Source organism: Cetorhinus maximus, chromosome 12 (assembly GCF_964194155.1).
Source record: "Cetorhinus maximus chromosome 12, sCetMax3.hap1.1, whole genome shotgun sequence".
NCBI classification, from domain to species: domain Eukaryota; kingdom Metazoa; phylum Chordata; class Chondrichthyes; order Lamniformes; family Cetorhinidae; genus Cetorhinus; species Cetorhinus maximus.
The window spans coordinates 45378890-45396287 of NC_135890.1; the positions used below are offsets into that span (position 1 = coordinate 45378890).

The 17398-nt window shown below is 40.3% G+C and overlaps 1 protein-coding gene across 2 annotated transcripts; it reads right to left on the minus strand.

Moving 5' to 3' along the window:
- Positions 1–5497: 5497 nt before the first annotated feature.
- alg10 (ALG10 alpha-1,2-mannosyltransferase) lies at positions 5498–17094 on the minus strand. Of its 2 annotated transcripts, none has more exons than XM_078553533.1 (3): positions 16909–17094; positions 13364–13561; positions 5498–10552 (listed from the first exon to the last, which is right to left on the minus strand). In XM_078553533.1, exons 1-3 carry the CDS (start codon positions 17071–17073, stop codon positions 9497–9499), a joined length of 1419 nt encoding a protein of 472 aa, XP_078409659.1. In that variant the 5' UTR covers positions 17074–17094; the 3' UTR covers positions 5498–9496. The 2 variants fall into 2 exon arrangements, with proteins under 2 accessions (XP_078409659.1, XP_078409660.1); XM_078553534.1 differs by having other exon boundaries at positions 10280–10464.
- Between the last annotated feature and the right edge of the window lie 304 nt (positions 17095–17398).

Sequence of the window (17398 nt, forward strand, 5' to 3'; positions counted from 1 at the left end):
CACCCAACAGCATAAGAGGGGAAACCAAGGATGGGGAACTTTTCTTTTCATATCAGCCTCCCCATCCCCATTCCCTTGCTCTTCCCTGTGAGCAGCATCAAACAAAATCTATTATTGTTGAATATACTGTTGATTTTTTTAAAAATCTGCAACTTGCAAAAGGTTTAACTCTCTACTGAATTTTCTCTTTCATTTATAGGATATCACTACACATTGATATTTGAAAATTATTCAGCAATATCTCCCATTTGTGCATTTTTCTTTCATATGCTTGAAGATTAGTAGAAGTCTTGATGTTAGATTTCCAGATATATCATTACCATTCAGGCTTTCTCTCAATAGTTTGTATATGTTTCTTGTGGATGAAACTCATAGATATCATAGTATGACACAAACTAGGAATTACCCTTGTATTGTATTCTGCACCAGAGGTTGGACAGGGTGGAAGAGCCATTACATTTGTCTGTCCATTGGGAAAGCGAATTAGAATCACACCATCAGGTTCAGGCTATTATTAACAACTGAGTTCATTTACAAGATAATTATAAAGAAGCAAAAGGCTATGCAAGTCGACTATCACACAATTTTGAATTACAAGATACTTTAAGTGCTCCAAAGCTATAATATCCACAATCCTTTCTTCAACAGCCTCCAACAGAGTCTCTGATAAAACACTGCACAGGTGCTGACCCATTGGAGGCTCTCTGTCAAAGTGAAAAAGATTATGAGAAGCAGGAAATGAAACAGTAGGGAAAAGCCCACAGCTTCTATACATTTTACTAGGATTCCAAAGATTCAACATACCGCCAAGGTCAAAGAGATTCTTTCTTTTAATGGCCAATTAGAATAATAACCAACCATGCTCCTTAAGAAGATAAAGGGTGTACAATACTCTCTTGGCCACCTGGGGTTCGACACGAACTCCCAGAAAAAACATAGTTAACGTTTGAAAATAAAACATCCAGTCCCTGTAGAGGCCACAAATTCAACTATCCCTTTCAAATTAAAGGGCATGTCTGAAGCCAGCAGGCAATTATTGTATTTTTTTAGAAAAAGCACAGCAAAAGATATACAGAAATTTCCTCATTATATACATGATGGAATATACTGCTGTTGCAAATAAATAACGCACCTGCCCTGAATCCTGACACAGAGCCAGCATCAAGCATTCAGCAACCATATCTATGGAATGTCTTGCACTGACTTAAGGCTTATATAAGTAAGTTATAGCTTTTTCATGGATTGGCCACACCATTTATCCCAGTTTTAAATCTGTTATCTAAGTGTAATGTACTACAATGGATTCAATTGCCCCTTGCTGAAGAATAGTGGGATGCAGGTTCATTTATATTACTTAATGACAAAAATTGTGGAGTTTTCAACTAGAAATAACCTAATTGAGAACAATGTATGGTTCTTGAGAAGAAACTGGCTTTTGGTAATGGTGCCAAAGGGAAAAACAATTTTAAACTTTTGTAGCCAGCATCTATATCATAAATTAGATTGGAATCCTTGACTTTTCTGTGACTAGTATGATTTTCTTTTCCTATTTTAAATCAAGTGAGTAATCATACTGTCTCTTTAATTCTCTAGTGGCTTAAACTGATATAGTTTGATGAATGTAACAGAAATTGTGTCGTAGGATTTTTTTTAAATGGTGGCCATTTGCATTGAAATATAGCTAAGGGAAAACAACAGTTCACACAGCATAAGCAGCAGGAGAATTAATAGCCTGTTAGCACTTTTAATAAGTAAACTTTGTAAGAGAAATTTAGTTACAGCAGTCTATTGGCATAATTCTCTTGAATACAATCAAAGAAAAAAGACTTGCATTTATATTGTGCTTTTCATGACCACTGGACATATCAAAGCACTTTACAGCCAATGAACTACTTTTGAAGTTTAGTCATTATTGTAATGTAGGAAACACAGCAGCCCCAATTTTGCACACAGCAAACCCCAATAGCAATTTGATGATGACCAGGTAATTGTTTTTGTGATAGTGATGGATAGAACAATGTTAATGTTTATTCTAAATGGTTATGAAGTTTTCAGTGGGGATGGAAAAAAAATCCCAAAGTCTTAAATTGATTATTTTCGAGTACGTTCTTTTTCTGGGAGTCATCTGCCATATTCTGGTCATAAGATTCAACCTTATTACCTTCAGAAATAAGCCTCAAAGAAATTTGAAAATGTACAGTGCTTCATTTTCAAGCTACAATTATTTTAAAGTGTCCCTATTTTCAGTTGTGTATTGTTGTGAAACCATGCTTTATATATAAAAAATTGAATTCACTGCCTGGAAACCCCTAATTGTTTTTTTTTAAAGACTAAAGCACATTCTAGTAACTTGAGATCACAGCCAAATGCTGTACATTTGCATCACTTTACCTTCTACACTCCAAAACCATTGAAATGGAGACAACCTGTCTGCAAAGCTACACCAGGAACAATGGCGTACAAGGAGTATGAATAGGGGCCAACTCCCATCCCATTATCAAAGCATCCAGACAATCGCCCAGGTACTCAACTGGGTGGAGACAAACCATTACTCACTTGGACAATGAGACTCTTTCAAAGAGAGATTGTTATGAAGGTAATCAAATTACAACTGAAATACAATAGCCATGACCATGTTCGGGTCACTGGACAGTTGGTGCAGAGGGCTACGTGACAAGTCAATCCTTTGTGTGCTCAAGCACGTGTTTTCTCTGCAGAAAAGGACAAGCAACTTGAGATGCTAAAGGAGCAAGACCTTGTATGGGTTCCTTCTCTCTCTCCATCCAACTTGCAAGCTTTGAACCATGTCTACTGTTTTTGACTCTCCATGTCACAGATCTTTTAAAAATACAACTCAACCCAACAGCTGATATCTTCTGAAGAACAGATAAATCACCCATCTACATCTTTAAACCACCTTGATGCCAAAAACAGCAGGACAACTGAGTAGAGCCTCAAGCCAGCCAAGTCACCAACCTTCAAGTTCTGCATACCCCTTTAATTTTACTGGACTTTAAATTACTTAACCTATCCTCCCCACTCTGTAACCTATTTGTGTGTGTGAAGGCTGGAGCATTTTTATTATTTTGCTTAGAGCGGGTTAAGTGCAATAAAAGCTATCCTCTCTTTTTTTAAAACTCAAGAAAACCTTCTGTGGCCTGAATATTGCCATTGGCGTGCGGTGCCAAGCCCAACATGCCGGCGTGCAAAATGACACGAGATGGCCATGCGTCCTGACGTCATCACATCCCATTTAGATCTTTCGTTTGGCTGGTGCATGCCGGAGGCAGCTGTGCACCCACCGAACTATTAACAACCTACTAAGGCCATTAAAAAAATCAATTAAAGTTGTTTGCAACACTGCCCGTCCAATCTTAAGGTTGGCGGGCAGGCAAAGAGCCCAAGCAGCCTTTGCATTTTTTAGGAAGCCTCATCCACAAGCAGGATGAGGTTTACTAAAGCTTTTATTAATTAAATGATAACATTTTCCTAAATATGAAAACCTGTCCCAGCTCATGTGGCACTGCCACATGAGGGGATGTTTAAGTAATTTTGTATTTTGTTTATAACAAAATTTTTTAAGCAACTTAATCTCCCTGAGGCAGCTCCATGCCTCACTGAGATTCCTGCACTCTTTCGCATGCGCGCACGAAAGAGTGCAGGCCCTGACTCTTCCCCCTACCCCCACCTGCACATGGAAATGCTCAGTGCTACCGGCTGTGTGTCACGCTGGGTGGGCCTTAATTGGCCTGCCCACATTAAATGGCGGCATGCAGCCGATCAAGGGCAGCAGTCAGCTCTGCACCCACCCCCACCCGCCCAGCCCGCTCGACATTGGTAAGGTTCTGGCCTGTGTGTCTTTTGTAGTCACAGCAAGTAAACAGTTAAACACTCACTGAATTGGCAAACATATCCTTTTTTAAAAAAACCTGTTGCGGTCAAATGAGGAGTGGGAAGAGGGGAGCCATTCCACCCCTCTTCACCTGGTCATAACAAAAATTTAGGGGCTACATCCAGGATCAAACCCACAGACAAAGGAAAACTTGGAAGCAGGAAACCAAATTGATCCCTAGGAATACATTTAAAAAAACCTTCCATACAGGTTTTCTTGTGGTTTGCAGTGCTAGAATACTTAAAATTTCCACATTCAAGGTCAGTACCTTCCTAGAGGAGTGAAGTAACTTGGGACTGTTTAAAAGCCCTATCCATTGAAGAATTAAGGAATATGGCTAAACATTTGGAGATAAATATCCATCCAAAAACTAGGAAACCTGAGATCTTAAAACTTGTGGCCAACTATTTTGCAAGTGAGCTTGAAGGACAGGACAGGAGCCAGGCACAGAATCTGTAATGGACATGCTAGCATTGGCAAAGATGCAGCTGGGACAGCAGTGACTAGAGCTAGAATTCCAAGCAAAAAGGAGGGAAAATAAAGACAGGAGAGAAGGAGTGGGGGGTGGGGGTAGAAAGACAAGGAAAAGGGAAAGAGAATGCCAAAAGAAAGTGAGAAAGCAATGGAAGGAAAGAGAATTCCAGGAAAGGGAGAATGAACAAGCTTTCCAGAGAGAAAAGCAAGAAAGGGAATTACGGCATCTCGAACTGAGTAAGAAAAGGCCCACTCTCCTCAGTGAGGACACCGCTAATGAGGTAATTGTCCCAGCTCAGGACGCAATGTTGAGCTATTAAAGAATGCACTATTGACATCAAAGTTTGTTTTGGGGGTTGTGGAAGCATTTTATGTCTCAGTTAAAAGCTTGCAAAGCAGCTGAAGAGGCCAACAGAGACTTGGACCCTTCCACTGCAAAGCAGATAACCGATAAAGCTTATGAGGTTTATTCCCTATTATCTGACAAGTTTGTTAGACTGAGATGACCAAAAATGCTATCCTGAGTGCATTAAGGTTGAAACCATGAAAAATTCCAAACTCTCCAAAATTGGCCCAAGCAAACTTACATCCAGTTTGAAAGGGTTAAGCAACTTGTTTTCGACCAATGGATACGGGTACTTTAGATGCCACCAATGAGAACCTCAGAAATGTCATTATCTTCCAAGTGTTCAACAACCCTTTCTCCTTCCCATAAGACCCACATAGAGGAACAAAAGACCTCCAAAACCAGACAGGCAGCCATCATAGCAGACAATAATGAATTAACACACAGTCCCCTAACTCAAAGAAAACTCGGATCTGGTAGTGCTGACAAGCCAGGGAGAGAAGGGAGGATGTAAATGAAGCTATAACAGCCTTGAGAGAAAAGGGGAGTAATGAAAGAAAAACAGATCACGCCCAGTGTGCTTTCAGTGTGGGAAGCCTGGACATCTGAGGGAGAATTGTCGGCATGCCAAAAGACCCACAGGAGATGCTGCAGTCAAGACAGTGTCGGTAGCCATGAAGATCATTAGCCTGTGTTCCAATGTGGCCGAGGGCCAGAATACCTACTAGGATTTTGTAACAGTATTGTAAAATTAATTTCTAAATATTGTTCTTTCAACTTGTAAGTTATTTTTGGAAGAGTTGTCTTTATTAAACACAGTAATGTTATTCTTGCCACATTAACTGCACATTCCTAAACCTGGCATCAATTGTAATGTCCTGTTTGTTTGCCCATCTGGAGATTGAAAATGAAGGTTCAGCAGAGGAAATGTACAGTAATCAAGGAGATTGATCAAAGCCTAAAATCTAGAAATGTACTAATTGCTCTTTTGAAATAAGATGAGCAATTAACATATTTCAAACCCTCAGACTTATTCTGGGTTTTCTTCAATTTAACATTTTATCTATTTTCTTCTAAAATGTGTGAAAAATGTATAATTCTAATTGTAATATATTTTAAAAAAAACTTCACGTTGAACATACAATTCAAGAGCAAACATAAATAATTCATGACTGTTAACCTGATATATGGTATAAACGGAAGCAGTAACAGCAGCAAAACTGTCAGCATTCGCTATCATTATGAGTGAAACCGAGAACATCTGGAATCCATTCGCAGTTAAATGTGGAAATCCAGACTTTATCAGCAATCCTACACTGCCCCATAGGGTGTGCTATTAAAGTCTCTGCAGATGAAAATTAATTAGGAATCACTGAACTGACAATAGCTTCCACTAATATATAATATTGCTGCTACAAATCCCACCCCCCGAAAAAGCTGCGCCTTGTGGATTGAGGTGTAACTAGGATTTTAATTGCATACTAGGTCATAACTACTGAAAAACCCAACTCTGGAAAACAAATTTCGTGTTTGTATAATGTCAAGTTTTTCCATTATGAAAAAGAAATCCAGTTTTCATTTTATTTTAAGTTTGATATTTCAGCTGCTAGTGTGTATGTCCCAATCTTTATTTAAGCTCTGCAAAATTTATTGAAAAAAGATAGTCATTGCATTTTAAATTTAAAGGATTCTTCATGTGATTGGCTGCTTCTCCTGAACGATGACATCACTGTTCCTAGGTGCATGGAGGTCACTTTTTGACGGCGGCAGACTCAAATTAATTTTGAAAAAAGGTGAAATCCACATCACTGAGATTATTAGATATTACATTTTTCAAGGTCAGTGATGAATGCCATCACTTCGCTAATAACTACAAATTCAGGCCAATAATTCCACTCATTCCCATTGAAAATCATCCATTTAACTTCCTCTGCCTGAATATGGACCTCTTTAAAGACTCTTCTGTTTCCTATCAATAGATGCGTATTAGGTTTGTGAAAGCATCAACATTATTGCAAATGACAACAATCCATATATAATTCTATGAAACATTATAAAAAATCTTAACTTTTGCCAATCTTACTTTGGCAATTGCACTTCATGCAAATTTTGCATGTATGTGACTGGCTGCAATTTAATACTTGAAAAGCATAGTGACAAATCAGAAGGAATATACCAAATAGGAATGGGCAAAGGTAAGCAAATAGAGAAACTACAAATACAAAATCAACCTATTAAAAACTAGCTACAGCTACCAATGGAAAAAGGATGCAAAGTAGCATGGTGCAAGAATATTTTAAAAATCTTTTGGGCATCCAAAAGCAAAGAGACATAGTACTAAAAATAAGGTTTTTAATTAAAAACCAACTACATTAGTGAGCAAATGACTAAACTTGGAAGTAAAGCAGTATGTTGTCTATTTAAAAATGTCTACCAGAATGTTCCATTGAGGCTTATACCTGAGAAGCCTATGCTAATATATCACACTCAACACTGAGTTCTTGTCTTGTGCAGTAACCTTTTATGTGACATGTTATCCAATGCCTTTTGAAAGTCCAAATGCTCTTACTCCATCTACTGGCTCCCTTTTATCCACCCTGCTTGTTACATCCTCAAAAAACTCTAATATTTGTTAAACATGATTTCCCTTTCCCCAGATTGACTCTGCCTGATTGCATTATGATTTTTGAAATGTGCTGCTGGATTCTAGCACTTTCCCAATGATAGATGGTAACTGGTCTATGGTTTCCTGCTTTCTGTCTGCCTCCTTTCTTTAAAAGTGACATTAGATTTGTGGTTTTCCAATCTGCAGGGACTTTTCAGAACCTGGGGATTTTACAAGATTACAACAAATACATCTGCTATCTCTGCAGCCACTTTAACACCATAGGATGCAGGCCATTAGATACAGGGGACTAGTCAGCCTTTAGTACAATTATTTCCTCCCTCCCTTGATTTTCTATATTTGGGATGCTTTGTGTCTTCTACTGTGAAGACAGATACAATCTACTTGCTCAAAGTCTCTGCCATTTCATTGTTTCCCATTATTAACTCTCCAGTCTCAGCATCTAAGGAGCCAAAGTTTACTTCAGCTAGTCTCTTTTTATATACTTGTAGAAGTTTTTACATTTCTTGCTAATTTTCTCTCATACTCCAATTTCTTACTTTCTTAGCCATCCATTGCTGGTTTCTAAATTTTCCCAATCTTCTAGGTTATTTGCAGCATTGTACATCTTTTCTTTCAATTTGATACCATCCTTAACTTCCTGAGTTAGCCACGGATGCTGCATCCTCCTCTTACATCATTCTCTCTCAATGGAATATGTCTTTGTTGAGAGTTATGAAATACCTCCTTAAATGTCTGCCACTGCTTCTCTACCAACTTACCTTATAACCTACGCTCCCATTCCACTTTAGTCAACTCTGTCTTTACACCCTTGCAATTGCCTTTATTTAATACACTAGTTTCAGACCCAAATTTCTCAATCCTCAAACTGAATGCAAAATTCTATCATGTTATGATCCCTTTTACCTAGAGGATCCTTTACTATGGAGGTCATTAATTAATTCTGCCTCATTAACAGGGATGCTAACTTTCAAATGAGATGTTAAACTGAGGCTGTCTCGACCTTCAGAAAAGATACCCTCTATGTGAGGGCCTCTCCGTCCTGGCCAACCCTCACCCGACACGAAACAGATTAACGTCAGTCATTCACCTGTTATTTCTGGGACCTTGCTATATGCAACCTGACTGCTAATTCATTGACTTCAAAATACTTTGGGGTATCTTAATGATGTGACTGGTGCTATATAAATGCAGATAATTTCTTTCATCGGTTGGGTATAACTATTTATTTACTTATCTTCCTGTAGTAAATAAATTAAACATATTTTCTTTGATGAACCAAAAAAAAACATTTTACTGTGCCTGACATCTCAAACTACTTTCCAAACCTTCTCTGTGGAAATGCCCACTCTCCTCCCTCACAATGATCTCCGACTCAATGAGGAATGCCACAGAGGATTTGCTAGGAATGTTAATTATTAAAGATCAGTAAATAAGTAGATATCCGTACCAAACAGAAAGCTATGCTTCAGATAAAAGCTGTGAGATAAAATAACTGATTTTCCAGTTCAATGTCAAACATGACCAGAATACATCACGTGAAAACATGATTAATGTCTCTAACCTAGGCTTAATGATGGGAAAAACAAATGGATCAGCATACCAGAACACAGATGTCTACTATTTAAACTAGTCCTTAAATCCTCAGTCCAATATGAAAAAAACAATAAGTGATAACATGCAAACTCAATGAATTGTGATGCTAAAATAAGATCAAACTGTTCACAACGGACAGGGTTGCAGTTTCAAATGGATAAACACATTTTCTTTTTTGCAAGTTGCTTAATTAGCAAGGGTCTGAAGTACTATTTATGTACTTCAAAAGGAGTACAAAATAGCATTAAATGTATTTATAATTCAGATACATCAACAACATGGCTTACTTCTGAAGTAGCACAAGCAAAACCAATATAGTACATTTGATTAAAACAAGTTCTTTACATAAACAGCTTTAAATAAATGAAGCTATCATAATGAATACAGAGTTTGCAAAAAGTTCAATGATTCATCGCAGCAAATATACAACTACTGTTGCAAGTTAACAAAATAGAGAATAATACAAAAAAGGCTCTTCTTCCTAATGTATTATGGACATTACAAAATTTTAAAGTATGATAACTGTTTATGTACATGATTTTTCCACTCCCAACAAAAATGATCACCACATAAATCTTTGAACTTCTTTCCTGTCTGGCCATTGAAAAGTTTTGTTTAGAAACAAATAAATAGTTAGCACATTTATTAGAGAATACAAAGCCAGCTCTGCAAGAATCTTAAAGCCCAAGGGCATCGGAATGTTCAGTCTGTAGATCAGATATGGCACAATGAAATAACGAAACTCTAATAATTTTTGTGGAACAGTGGCAGCAGTCAAACAGATAAAAAATGCTAAGTTCCAGAATATTGATTTGGACTTCAATGTTTCAATGAACACCCAAGCAGCAAAGATGTACCCTGGGACCAAAACATACTTAATCAGTTCATGCCTTTGAAAGATATTTTTCCAAACATAAAAAGTGTAGTGTCTGTTATCGGCCAGCAAGAACTTATGGACATAAGTGAACTTCCAAACCAACAGCAGGGAAACAATCACAAGACCAATGTAAAATAATGGATGCTTCTTTACTGAATATAGGAAGGAAGCTATCTTATGAGGGGAAAGCAGATGAGAAACAGAGAATACAAGGGTGAAGGAGAAGAAGTAGAATAACTGAGGAAAATTCAGAGAGATCTCGTGGTTGGTCCTGTCACCAACAACTATCCCTCCATTCAGGAAGACAAATAGCAGAAAACCCAGAACTAGGATGATATATGGCCAGGTGAGAAGTATCAGTGCTTTCAGATTGTTTAGCGACAGGGTATATTCTAAAATAAACTGCAAAATTTTCTTGATTTCTGCAGTAGAATTTGGAACAGCAGGTATCTTTTCATCCTTTTTCTTGAGTGAATCTATTCTCCACGCTTCTGTTAATTTCTGTGCAACAACACTTCCTGCACAGAATACAATCCAGATGATATTACTCTGCCGGAACATAAAGGCACAGAAGCCAAGGCAGGCAGCAATACTGTGACTCCCATAAAGGCACATCAGGTAAGTAAACAAGATGAAGAATGTTGAGCCTGCATCTGTGTAATAGAGGAACGAGAAAAAGTAAAGGAGGGGAAATGAGGCAAGTGCTAATGCAGATACAATTCTCTGGAATGCAGAGGTAGCCTAGGAAGGAAAAATAAAGACACAATTACAACATTAATCATTGACAAGACATCTCCATTAAGTCAGTGAAAAAAAAGCTGCAATTTTAGAATACAACAGTACAAGTAAATGCTCTTTCAGATTATTCCTATTCCTTATCTCCAATTTCCAGTATTTTTCTGCCCACTGCATCACATGATCATTCACCCCTATCAACAAGCTCTACTAATCCAGTTATTTCACTCTGTGAGGCCAGCCATCATGTTCATAGCACCCTCGCCTTTGAATCAGAGGGTTGTGGGTTCATGTCCCGCTCCCGGAAACCAAGAACTGTGATTGTACTCGAAAGAGTTGCTTTTTGAGGTGTCAGCTGTGGCTCAGTTCATAGCACCCTCGCCTTTGAATCAGAGGGTTGTGGGTTCATGTCCCACTCCCGGAAACCAAGAACTGTGATTGTACTCGAAAGAGTTGCAATCTGTGACTGTTGATAACTTGAAAGAGTTTAAATCAGCAATTAAGGGGAAAGAAATTTCCATGAATAGTGTCAGGAAAAGCAAACATGTTTTACACACCCCATACACCTGAACAAATAGATAGTGAACCAGCTGCAGGTGAGCACAGGAACTTTTGCTGGTTCTGAGCTTTCCCACCCTAACAAACTGGGCCCGAGCTACAACTGATTTCTAGAACAAAGAACAAAAAAGTACAGCACAGGAACAGGCCCTTCGGTCCTCCAAGCCTGCGCCGATCATATTGCCCATCAACTAAAACATTTTGCACTTCCGGGGTCCGTATCCCTCTATTCCCATCCTATTCAAGTATTTGTCAAGCTGCCTCTTAAACACCACTATCGTACTTGCTTCCACCACCTCCTCTGGCAGTGAATTCCAGACACTCACTACCCTCTGCGTAAAAAACTTGCCCCGCACATCTCCTCTATAGTTTTCTCCTCTCACCTTAAATCTATGGCCCCTAGTAATTGACTCTTCCACCCTGGGAAAAAGCTTCTATCTACTCTGTCCATGCCACTCATAATTTTGTAAACTAATTAAACTAATTTCCAATTCACTTTCCCACCCTAACAACCTGGGCCCTAGCTACAACGAGGGGAGAATTTTCTCTCCGTCGTGTGGGCTGGGCGGGAGCGCAGCCGATTGTAAGTACGGGCCAATTAAGGTCTGCCCAGCGTGATGCACACCAGGAAGTGCTGAGTGCTCTCCGTGCAGGCGGGGGGGGAAGAGGGAGAGTCAGGGTCTGCACTCTTTCGCGCACGCGTACGAAAGAACGCAGAAATCTCCCTGAGGCATGGAGCTACCTCAGGGAGGTTATTTTTAATTTGAAAACTTCAACAAAAAAAGAGAAAAATATTCAGACATGTCCCCTCATGCGACAGTGTCACATGAGCTGGGACATGTCAATGAATTTTAAGAAAAAAAATTTTGTTTATAAAGCCTTTATGAAGCCTCATCCCGGCCGTGGATGAGGTTTCATGATAAATGTGAAGGCCGCCTGGGCACTTCGCTTGCCCGCCAACCTGAAGGTTGGACGGGCAGCCCTGTTAATCCTTTCAATTGGTTGTTAAATGGCCTTAACAGGCCTTTGACAGTTCGGCGGGTGCACAGTTGACTCCGTGCAAGCTCGCCGAACTGAAGATCGGAATGACACGCGGTGATGTTGGGATCCTTTCCCACCCTAACTAACTGGGCCCTGGTTACAACTGGTTACTAATTCACTTGTGCCAATGATATATTTTAACTATAAGTTATTACTGTAGCCCCAGAATAATCTAGTGGCATATCCATTACAATTCTTCTATCAAATTTATGGGGAGCCAATGGTTTTGAATTTTGTGCCGACTACATTAAGGGGCAACAATAATGGGAACCAGCACATCAACACATTACATTAGCAACAGTTACTTTAGTTCGGCAGATCTTAAGATACAGGTAAACTCCTTGAACTATCACCATTAATTCCTTTCTGCAGATTTACTCCCCTCGACTGCAAACTGCCTTAAGAAGTCAAAAGGTGAATGGGGCAACATTTTGCTGCTCTCAGACCCAGTTATTGCATAATGTTTAATGAATAAAAAGGCATTTGGAAACAGTGTCACTTCATTAGTTCCAAATCAGCAACCCTAAGTGCACAGACATGTCAGATGGAAGTATGAAAATATTACAGCACAAAGCTCTTCTGATGGTTACGGCCAGATGTCCTGGGTTCAATTCCCACTCTGCACTGCATTAACTGAGCTTTGATTTTTTGCTCTGTGTTCATGGGCTAGGAACAAGGAAGCCAAGTCTGGGTTTCACATCCTGATGATTAGAAAGCACTTATGGAGAATGGGCATGGACAGAGGAGATGGAAAATCATGTGCTCTGGCTTCAAACCATGAGCCTACCATTGGAAATGTACCTTCTTCTATCTTATATCACTGCTTTAGAAGCAGGGCAATAAATATGCTACAACACAAAAGCATTCTTCTCTGCATAAATATATACAATTCCAAATAGCTATGTTTGAAATACTAAAATTAAAGTAGCACTTCATGTTAATTGTACATTAATTCTGTTTAATTGAATGCCGATGGTGGACATTAACTGGGGTTTCATTTGAGCACAAAGTTGAATTAGGAGGTGTATGCTTGTAATGTTTAACTCTGTAAATAAATGTAAGACTGAGGAAAGATTGGCTCCACCACTAGCTTCACCGTAATGTAACACTTCTTAAAACAACAGCCATACAGCTTTAATTACAGGTTTTTCTATTTTAAGTGCACCAAGAATTCTTTATTATTTTGGTGGAAAAAAAAATGAACAGGAACTTGTGTACCTTATTCTTCTGGTGTATCTTGCACAAGAGCAGGTAAAGTAAGTAGAGGTTCCCAGTGCTGAACAACAAATTAATGAATCGTAGCATTCCTGTAGAACACACCACAGTTCCTGTCCAGCCCATCAGCCAAGACACTGGCTTGATTATCCCAGTAGACACTAGATAGAGGCCAGGTAGAGTTGTGATCATTGGATCCCACTGCATAATGTTTGAGAATTAAACAATTTATCATTTTAAATATACTGGTATTGTGAACAAGTGTGTATTTATTGTATGCTACACAATAAAGGCAACTTGAGGAAAGAGCAATTTACAGGAATTTGAACTTATAAGTATCTGCCATTTTCTACAGGTGTTGGTAAAGGAAACCACAATGCACTTGATACATTATTGGTGTGTGTTTAAGGAAATTGCCTCACGATTTGCCTTTCGACACTGTTCCAAGAACGTTATATGTGAAAGGTTACTTTTAAATCACATTGAAATCATCATTGAAATATTTCATTTATGTCTTGGGCAAATCTGGAACCATTAGGTGACAAGCGTCTTTCTTCAAGAATGACAGTACTGGTAGGTTGGTGCATTATCTTATAAAAGCAAAGAACTGCGGATGCTGGAAATCCAAAACAAAAACAGAAACAGAAATACCTGGAAAAACTCAGCAGGTCAGGCAGCATCGGCGGAGAAGAGCACAGTTGACATTTCGAGTCCTCATGACCCTTCAACAGAACTAAGTAAAAATAGGAAAGGGGTGAAATATAAGCAGGTTTAAGGGTGGGGGGGGGTGCTTGTTGGGACAAGCAGCCAGTAATAGGTGGAGATAACCAAAAGATGTCACAGACAAAAGGTCAAAGAGGTTATTGAAGGTGGTGATATTATCTAAAGGAATGTGCTAATTAAGAGTAGAAAGCAGGACAGACAAGGTACAGATAGCTCTAGTGGGGGTGGGGTGAAGGAATACTAAAAGGGCTAAAAGGTAGAGATAATCAATGGGTGGAAATACATTTAAAAATAATGGAAATAGGTGGGAAAAGAAAAATCTATATAAATTATTGGAAAAAACAAAAAGGAGGGGGAAGAAACGGGAAGGGGATGGGGATGGAGGAGAGTTCAGGATCTAAAATTGTTGAACTCAATATTCAGTCCGGAAGGCACCTTCTGGACTGAATATTGAGTTCAACAATTTTAGATCTTGAACTCTCTCCTCCATCCCCACCCCCTTTCCGTTTCTTCGCCCTCCTTTTTGTTTTTTCTAATAATTTATATAGATTTTTCTTTTCCCATCTATTTCCATTATTTTTAAATGTATTTCCATCCATTGATTATCTCTACCTTTTAGCCCTTTTAGTATTCCTTCACCCCACCCCCACTAGAGCTATCTGTACATTGTCTGTCCTGCTTTCTACTCTTAATTAGCACATTCCTTTAGATAATATCACCACCTTCAACACCTCTTTGTCCTTTTGTCTGAGACATCTTTTAGTTATCTCCACCTATTACTGGCTGCTTGTCCCAACAACTCCCCCCAACCCTTAAACCAGCTTATATTTCACCCCTTTCCTATTTTTACTTAGTTCTGTTGAAAGGTCATGAGGACTCGAAATGTCAACTGTGCTCTTCTCCGCCGATGCTGCCAGACCTGCTGAGTTTTTCCAGGTATTTCTGTTTCTGTTTTTGTTGTGGTGCATTATCTTTATCAGTTCACAACTTCCTTTAAGGATCCTTAGAATCAACGGGACAGAGCAAAGAACCGATGAATTTGTCCACAGGAAAACTGGTGTCCCAGCATCTCATTGGCTTTTAGCTGAAGTGAAGAAGTGGAAATTGAGAATGTACAACCACTAGAAAAGGCGGGGCAAAAATCTAGTGTTGGCGACAAAAAGGTAAAACATCAGGGAAGAATACGCCAGGTCAGAGGACTGGATGGGTTGGACATCATCAGAAACTGGGCGAAGGCAGTGGCATGCAGAACTACAGCAGACAGACAAGAGCACCTCAAACATGGCCCCTCACGGACTATGGTTAAAGACGGATGGGCGGAATGCTTTTAAGTCCAAGTTCAAAATTGCTACAGATTATACAATCAAGTCAACAATCATACCGCAATGAAGGTTTGTAGTAATAATTTCTATTGTTCAGCAACACCAGTGGAGAGAAGTGTCAAGTAAGGTCAATTTCTTACATATATTATGGTAAACACAAAAATTAAAATCAACTCTGACTTATCACCACAAAACTGAAATTTGGAACTAGCTTCATTAATTGCTGGAAAATAATGTGGACCTGGCAACTTAAAGAGAGGGGAGCAACAAACATAGTGGACAAAAAATAATTGTCTCAATGCCCAAGTGCTTTTTCTCCCAATTTGCTGACAGCAGCTTCCAGGTATTTAACGTTTTATTCCCAAAAACCCTGGGAAATCATGGAGAGTTGACAACCTTATGTTAATATCACTGGTGATACTGACGGCCGAATTTTCTCGCAAGGTGAGGAGTCTGATCCACTGGGACCAAAAGTGGGAGCTCATCATGTTCGGACGGGCGGCAGGACCCAATGGCAGCATCTTGCAGGTGGCAGATAATTAATAGGCTGCTGCTTGGACTGCCATCCAATTGAGGACAGCGGCCCACCCCTCAGAACCACAGGCCCAATTGAAGAGTGGGTAGTTTATTTGTTACCATGCCGAGACAACACAGAGAGGCCGTGGTGATGGAGGGGTGGGGTGGTACCCTCCACCAGCGGTGCCGTAGGGGCAGGGGGTGCAGCCATTGCTGCCAGGGGGGCCTTCCATGGGCCACAGAGTGGCAGTAAAGGAGGTCAATACCCAGGAAGCTGCTGGAAGTCTATGAAGGAATCATTCCTGGAATCACCCCTCCCAGCAGCAGGGCCTTCTGATGCAGATAAAATGCCAGCAGGGGTGGGAAGTGGACCTTATTTGAGCAATTAATTGATTCAATTGCCCACCCATGTGCTGTAGAGGTTCCTGCTGCTGGCAATTTGCCATGGCAACGACTGTTCAAAATCGTGGACTGTTTGAGATAGTGAATAAGCAAAAACAGTTTCCAGTAGCTAAAAGGCCAGTAAGATATAAAAATCTAAACTGATGGGTAAAAAAAAATCACAAATAGCATGAGGGTTTTTTTTGTGCAAGGTGCTGCCAAAAAGGGTGGCAGAAGCAGATTGAGTAGTTACATTTCAAAAGGGAATCGGATAAACACTTAAAGGGGGTAAGTGCAGGATTCTCAGGACAGCAGGGAGGGAGTGGGACTATTTAGACAACTCCTTCAAAGAGCCAGCACAGGCCCGATAGGTTGAATGGTCTCTTGTGAAAATTTCATTCAATGAAATTTATTACAACTGGAGGGAAAATCAGCTGTAAAATCTTTAGAAGATTTTGAACGTTAACTGTCCATAAATGCAGATTATGATGTTTATATTGGTGGGTGAGGGGGTTTCCCAGTGACTCTCAGCTCAGTGAGAGCTGGGAAGGGGAGCAGAGCCGCCGCTGCCATTAACCCGCATCCATCACCAACCACTCCCCGTACCTCGGAAAATCTCCCATCGCAATATCGCTGCGCCTGCGGCACGTGAAAAATTTCGTCCATGTAAGGAGTCCTCTGCCCCCGGCTGATCAGAGAGAAAACGACCGAGGAAATGAGGAAGCTGCTGCTCACAAGAGCGGAGAACAGGAGGGGCTCGAAGCGCTCCATGCCAACAGAGGCCGGTGTGAAGTGGACTGGGCCCGACCGGCCGTCAAGATGGGGCGGGAATGACGCAGGGAGCTGGGCGGGGCGCAGCGGGAATGACACAGAGAGCTGGGCGGGGCGCTAATGAGTAGGGAGCGGGGGCGTGGCTGGGATGGAGCGGGGGCGTGGCTGGGATGGCGCGACGGTAATGACGCAGAGAATAGGGCGGGAGTTGGCGCAGCGGGAATGACGAGAGAGCTGGTGGGTGGGCCGGTAATGACGCAGCGCGCGGGGGGCGGAGCGGGAGTGGGGCAGCGCGGTGGGCGTGACGTTTTTGACGCAATGAGCG

Excerpts from the sequence above, each read along its gene's own strand:
- alg10 (XM_078553533.1), bottom strand. The coding sequence starts at position 17,073 with ATGGAGCGCTTCGAGCCCCTCCTGTTCTCCGCTCTTGTGAGCAGCAGC. Across the intron at positions 13,562-16,908 it reads GCGATGGGAGATTTTCCGAG|TGGGATCCAATGATCACAAC; the intron begins GTACGGGGAGTG and ends AACATTATGCAG. Across the intron at positions 10,553-13,363 it reads AGATACACCAGAAGAATAAG|GCTACCTCTGCATTCCAGAG; the intron begins GTACACAAGTTC and ends TTTCCTTCCTAG.